The sequence below is a fragment of the Oncorhynchus mykiss genome, chromosome 3, assembly GCF_057628025.1.
Source record: "Oncorhynchus mykiss isolate SJ-2025 chromosome 3, ASM5762802v1, whole genome shotgun sequence".
Taxonomy (NCBI): Eukaryota; Metazoa; Chordata; class Actinopteri; order Salmoniformes; family Salmonidae; genus Oncorhynchus; species Oncorhynchus mykiss.
Window position 1 is genome coordinate 6475963 of NC_143024.1, and position 6538 is coordinate 6482500.

Sequence of the window (6538 nt, forward strand, 5' to 3'; positions counted from 1 at the left end):
ATAACAGGTCTAATTCACCCTGTGTGTCTGTTATTATTGTGATAAATCTATTCCCGACATGCTGTGGTGACTTCCTGTTTGTGTCATTCTCAGCAGGAGGATGGTTTTGAATGGAAGGAGGACATTGGACAGCCTGAGCATTATACCGCTGGTATGTGCGCCCTGGGAGGCAGCTGTTTGTAGCCAGGTCCTACTGTATCCTACTGATCCTACTGTACTTATTCACACGGTTGACGCTGCTGTGGTATACGCTCTCGTGGCAGGCATGTCTCGCGGATTTCATTTATTTTATTGGCTTCTTCCGTGAAACCGACCCCGCGCTGTTGATAGCGGATTGGCTATCTTTTCAGTCTGATATTATATCCTAGACATATGATTGGTGGACTTGCTAGTGCGCTATCCTCCACAACGACGCTACGACAATCCGGTGTGAATCCCATCCCATTGGTTACTGTCCCTGTCAGTCTGTACACGCTCTCTTGTGATTGGTGTTATGACAGCGCCGTGGACCTGCCCAGTCGGACCCGTCTGGTTGTGAGAGGCTGAGCTCTCTTCCTGGTCCTGCTGTCCACGGTGCGCCCGCCCTGACATCAACTTCCAAGGAGGAGCAGCTCGTCGGTTCGCGTGCGCTACTGCGGTACTGCAACCCCGGCTGCTATGTGACTCCATCGGGGGAACTTGGTTTGAATTAGCGGTCCGGTTATACCCAGGATAGGGTTCTGGTGATTGGAAGTGAAACGAGAGGTGCAGATAGGGTGCGAGGGTCTTCGACAGTGGAGCGTGGCAGCAGGAGGGGGATTTCTCTCGTTCCGATCAGATCTGCCTACAACCGGGGTCTGGCGTAGAATATGGCGGAACATCACTCTGTTTCCGATAGCAGGCATAAAGCTTCTGCTGTGAATATCGGAGCTTCTCTCTCTGGGAATGGACGGAGCAGTCCAGCGGGGACCGTCGGTAGTAGTCCTACGGGGGCTCTCTCCACCGGGATAGCTCAGCCGGCAGGGTGGCAGTCCTTACTTTCGTTTACCATCCTGTTTCTGGCCTGGCTTGCTGGTTTCAGTGCCAGGCTCTTCGCTGTCATCCGATTTGAGAGCATCATCCACGAGTTTGACCCTTGGTGAGTAAACAGTAACACGATCATTCAACATCATTAGATAACTACCGCGCTACTGGAAATATACTGCTCTAACTGATCTAGCTCTGATTTCATGTTTGGCAACACAGCAGACAGAGCAGCGCAACATTGGTATAAACTCAGCCACGTATCCTTTGTAGCAGTTCCAGAGTGACGATACATTGTAACAATAATTGTGTGCATGTCGGATCCGGAGCAGAGCGCGCGTCTTCATAAAGAGGACAATGGTGCGGTGTGAGTGACACAGCGGATTGAACCCGGAAACGAGAAGCAGCAGACTGAAGAGTAGCCTATAGCCTACCTAGCCTATCTATATGCATTTCCTCATTTATTATCCAACTGTTTGGCCGGATCTTACATAACAACTAGACGTTTACAGTTAGCGGTTTCTTCCAGGAGAGACTAATAATAAGACTATTCGGCCATAGGCAGAAATATGCATTTTTGACTTGTATAACATGACGATGTCTATAGGCTATAAATCAAATAACTGACACCTACCGTAGTGGACTACATGGAGAATTAGGGTGCCATTTGGGAGTCACTGAAGTCTGTAGGACTCTGTGTTACACGGAGTTTGACAGCTCTGACTTTTGCTTCAAGACGAGTGGGGAAACAGCCTGTTAGTGAGAGGAGAATAAGGAATTTAGTCTATGACTATTGGCATTACGATAGGAATTGTGCCTATTTGATGAGACTGAATGGATTGTCTAACTGTAGAACCTGTCGTGGAGAACTAGGAAATCGTCAGTCAGGCCAATGCCTCCTTCTCCTCTGAGAGGAGACAGTGTGAGAGGAGACAGTGTGAGAGGAGACAGTATCCAAGGAGACAGTGAGAAAGGAGAAAGTCTGAGAGGAGACAGTATCCGAGGAGACAGTGAGAAAGGAGGCAGTCTGAGAGGAGACAGTATCTGAGGAGGCAGTGTGAAAGGAGACAGTGTGAGAGGAGACAGTGTGAGAGGAGACAGTCTGAGAGGAGACAGTATCCGAGGAGACAGTGAGAAAGGAGACAGTCTGAGAGGAGACAGTATCTGAGGAGACAGTGTGAAAGGAGACAGTGTGAGAGGAGACAGTGTGAGAGGAGACAGTCTGAGAGGAGACAGTATCCGAGGAGACAGTGAGAAAGGAGACAGTCTGAGAGGAGACAGTATCTGAGGAGACAGTGTGAAAGGAGACAGTGTGAGAGGAGACAGTCTGAGAGGAGACAGTCTGAGAGGAGACAGTATCCGAGGAGACAGTGTTAAAGGAGACAGTCTGAGAGGAGACAGTATCCGAGGAGACAGTCTGAGAGGAGACAGTATCTGAGGAGACAGTCTGAGAGGAGACAGTATGACAGGAGACAGTCTGACAAGAGACACTCTGAGAGGAGACAGTATGACAGGAGACAGTCTGAGAGGAGACAGTATGACAGGAGACAGTCTGAGAGGAGACAGTCAGAGGAGACAGTATGACAGGAGACAGTCTGAGAGGAGACCGTCTGAGAGGAGACTGTCTGAGAGGAGAAAGTCTGAGAGGAGACAGTATCCGAGGAGACAGTGTGAAAGGAGACAGTCTGAGAGGAGACAGTCTGACAGGAGACAGTCTGACAGGAGACAGTCTGAGTGGCTACTGCCCAGCTAAAGCCAGTATTGCATCATCTGTTGACAGTGTTGGTGTTATTGTATAATGACACTATGGAATTCATATCACACCTGTATTACACCTGTATAACACCTGTATTACACCTGTATTATACCTGTATCACACCTCTATTATACCTGTATTACACCTGTATTATACCTGTATCACACCTGTATTATACCTGTATTACACCTATCACACCTGTATTACACCTGTATTACACCTGTATTACACCTGTATTATACCTGTATTACACCTGCATTACACCTGTATTACACCTATCACACCTGCATTACACCTGTATTACACCTATCACACCTGTATTACACCTGTATTACACCTGTATTACACCTGTATTATACCTGTATTACACCTGTATTACACCTGTATTACACCTGTATTACACCTGTATTACACCTGTATTATACCTGTATTACACCTATCACACCTGTATTACACCTGTATTACACCTGTATTATACCTGTATTACACCTGCATTACACCTGTATTACACCTATCACACCTGCATTACACCTGCATTACACCTGTATTACAACTATCACACCTGTATTACACCTGTATCACACCTGTATTACACCTGTATTATACCTGTATTACACCTGCATTACACCTGTATTATACCTATATTTCACCTGCATTACACCTGTATTACACCTGTATTATACCTGCATTACTATGGGAACCAACCTACACTACACAGAGTACAATATGCATGTGAGGTTATCTTTTAGTTAGGTTGGAGTTGGACACAAAGAAACATATTACTACATAGTAGATGTGGTGATTGTTTTAGCCTTTGGTGCTGTGTGTCCTCCTGTTCACCAGAGATCCTCTGGTGTTGCCTGCTGACTGACTAACAGACAGAGAGGATACATAGTGGACGAGCATCACCGTTTCCCTGTTTCTGGTGTCTGTGATGCTCTTTAATGAAGACATGTAGGACCCAGGTCCTCATGTTCCTTCAGAGAGGAGGGGGGCTGTGTGTCCTCCTGTTCACCAGAGATCCTCTGGTGTTGCCTGCTGACTGACTAACAGACAGAGAGGATACATAGTGGACGAGCATCACCGTTTCCCTGTTTCTGGTGTCTGTGATGCTCTTTAATGAAGACATGTAGGACCCAGGTCCTCATGTTTCTTCAGAGAGGAGGGGGGCTGTGTGTCCTCCTGTTCACCAGAGATCCTCTGGTGTTGCCTGCTGACTGACTAACAGACAGAGAGGATACATAGTGGACGAGCATCACCGTTTCCCTGTTTCTGGTGTCTGTGATGCTCTTTAATGAAGACATGTAGGACCCAGGTCCTCATGTTCCTTCAGAGAGGAGGGGGGCTGTGTGTCCTCCTGTTCACCAGAGATCCTCTGGTGTTGCCTGCTGACTGACTAACAGACAGAGAGGATACATAGTGGACGAGCATCACCGTTTCCCTGTTTCTGGTGTCTGTGATGCTCTTTAATGAAGACATGTAGGACCCAGGTCCTCATGTTCCTTTAGAGAGGAGGGGGGCTGTGTGTCCTCCTCTTCACCAGAGATCCTCTGGTGTTGCCTGCTGACTGACTAACAGACAGAGAGGATACATAGTGGACGAGCATCACCGTTTCCCTGTTTCTGGTGTCTGTGATGCTCTTTAATGAAGACATGTAGGACCCAGGTCCTCATGTTCCTTTAGAGAGGAGGGGGGCTGTGTGTCCTCCTGTTCACCAGAGATCCTCTGGTGTTGCCTGCTGACTGACTAACAGACAGAGAGGATACATAGTGGACGAGCATCACCGTTTCCCTGTTTCTGGTGTCTGTGATGCTCTTTAATGAAGACATGTAGGACTCATGTTCCTTCAGAGAGGACATCTGAACGGATCCTCTTAATACCCAGACAGCGGTGGCTCTTGGCAGGGCAGCAGGGGGGGGGGTCTGTGGTTTTAATTATAGCGAACCAAAGTAGAAGACAACTGGAGCGTTTTGTTGTTGCAGACTCTGAAAAGTCCAGACACCAGGCGAGAGAAGCAGAATAAGTCTAGCCTGATTTGAGAGCCCATGGGGGCGTACCAAATAGACATGTTGGGTTAGTGTTCCAGTCAGACATGGTGGTGGGTTAGTGTTCCAGTCAGACATGGTGGTGGGTTAGTGTTCTAGTCAGACATGTTGGTGGGTTAGTGTTCTAGTCAGACATGGTGGTGGGTTAGTGTTCTAGTCAGACATGTTGATGGGTTAGTGTTCTAGTCAGACATGTTGATGGGTTAGTGTTCTAGTCAGACATGTTGGTGGGTTAGTGTTCTAGTCAGACATGTTGGTGGGTTAGTGTTCCAGTCAGACATGGTGGTGGGTTAGTGTTCCAGTCAGACATGGTGGTGGGTTAGTGTTCCAGTCAGACATGGTGGTGGGTTAGTGTTCTAGTCAGACAACATGTTGGTGGGTTAGTGTTCCATTCAGACATGTTGGTGGGTTAGTGTTCTAGTCAGACAACATGTTGGTGGGTTAGTGTTCTAGTCAGACAACATGTTGGTGGGTTAGTGTTCTAGTCAGACAACATGTTGGTGGGTTAGTGTTCTAGTCAGACATGTTGGTGGGTTAGTGTTCCAGTCAGACAATATGCTGGTGGGTTAGTGTTCCAGTCAGACAACATGGTGGTGGGTTAGTGTTCTAGTCAGACAACATGTTGGTGGGTTAGTGTTCCAGTCAGACAACATGTTGGTGGGTTAGTGTTCTAGTCAGACAACATGTTGGTGGGTTAGTGTTCTAGTCAGACAACATGTTGGTGGGTTAGTGTTCTAGTCAGACATGTTGGTGGGTTAGTGTTCCAGTCAGACAACATGTTGGTGGGTTAGTGTTCCAGTCAGACAACATGTTGGTGGGTTAGTGTTCCAGTCAGACAACATGTTGGTGGGTTAGTGTTCCAGTCAGACCACATGTTGGTGGGTTAGTGTTCTAGTCAGACATGTTGGTGGGTTAGTGTTCCAGCCAGACAACATGTTGGTGGGTTAGTGTTCTAGTCAGACATGTTGGTGGGTTAGACTTCCAGCCAGACAACATGTTGGTGGGTTAGTGTTCTCGTCAGACATGTTGGTGGGTTAGTGTTCCAGCCAGACAACATGTTGGTGGGTTAGTGTTCTAGTCAGACATGTTGGTGGGTTAGTGTTCTAGTCAGACATGTTGGTGGGTTAGTGTTCCAGTCAGACATGGTGGTGGGTTAGTGTTCCAGTCAGACATGGTGTTGGGTTAGTGTTCTAGTCAGACATGTTGGTGGGTTAGTGTTCTAGTCAGACATGTTGGTGGGTTAGTGTTCCAGCCAGACAACATGTTGGTGGGTTAGTGTTCTAGTCAGACATGTTGGTGGGTTAGTGTTCTAGTCAGACATGTTGGTGGGTTAGTGTTCTAGTCAGACATGTTGGTGGGTTAGTGTTCTAGTCAGACATGTTGGTGGGTTAGTGTTCCAGCCAGACAACATGTTGGTGGGTTAGTGTTCTAGTCAGACATGTTGGTGGGTTAGTGTTCTAGTCAGACATGTTGGTGGGTTAGTGTTCTAGTCAGACATGTTGGTGGGTTAGTGTTCCAGCCAGACAACATGTTGGTGGATTAGTGTTCTAGTCAGACATGGTGGTGGGTTAGTGTTCTAGTCAGACATGTTGGCGGGTTAGTGTTCCAGCCAGACAACATGTTGGTGGGTTAGTGTTCCAGCCAGACAACATGTTGGTGGGTTAGTGTTCCAGCCAGACAACATGTTGGTGGGTTAGTGTTCTAGTCAGACATGGTGGTGGGTTAGTGTTCTAGT

At 47.5% G+C, this 6538-nt stretch overlaps 1 protein-coding gene across 1 annotated transcript in view; it reads left to right on the top strand.

Annotated features, from left to right (window-relative positions):
* The first annotated feature begins 224 nt into the window (after positions 1-224).
* The window catches only part of LOC149984285 (dolichyl-diphosphooligosaccharide--protein glycosyltransferase subunit STT3B-like), a 109208-nt gene continuing 102894 nt past the window's right edge, over positions 225-6538 (top strand). Inside the window, exon 1 of the mRNA XM_090219754.1 lies at positions 225-1117. Coding sequence (XP_090075880.1) covers positions 849-1117 — 269 coding nt within the window. The 5' untranslated portion in view covers positions 225-848. The remainder of the gene's footprint in view (positions 1118-6538) is intronic.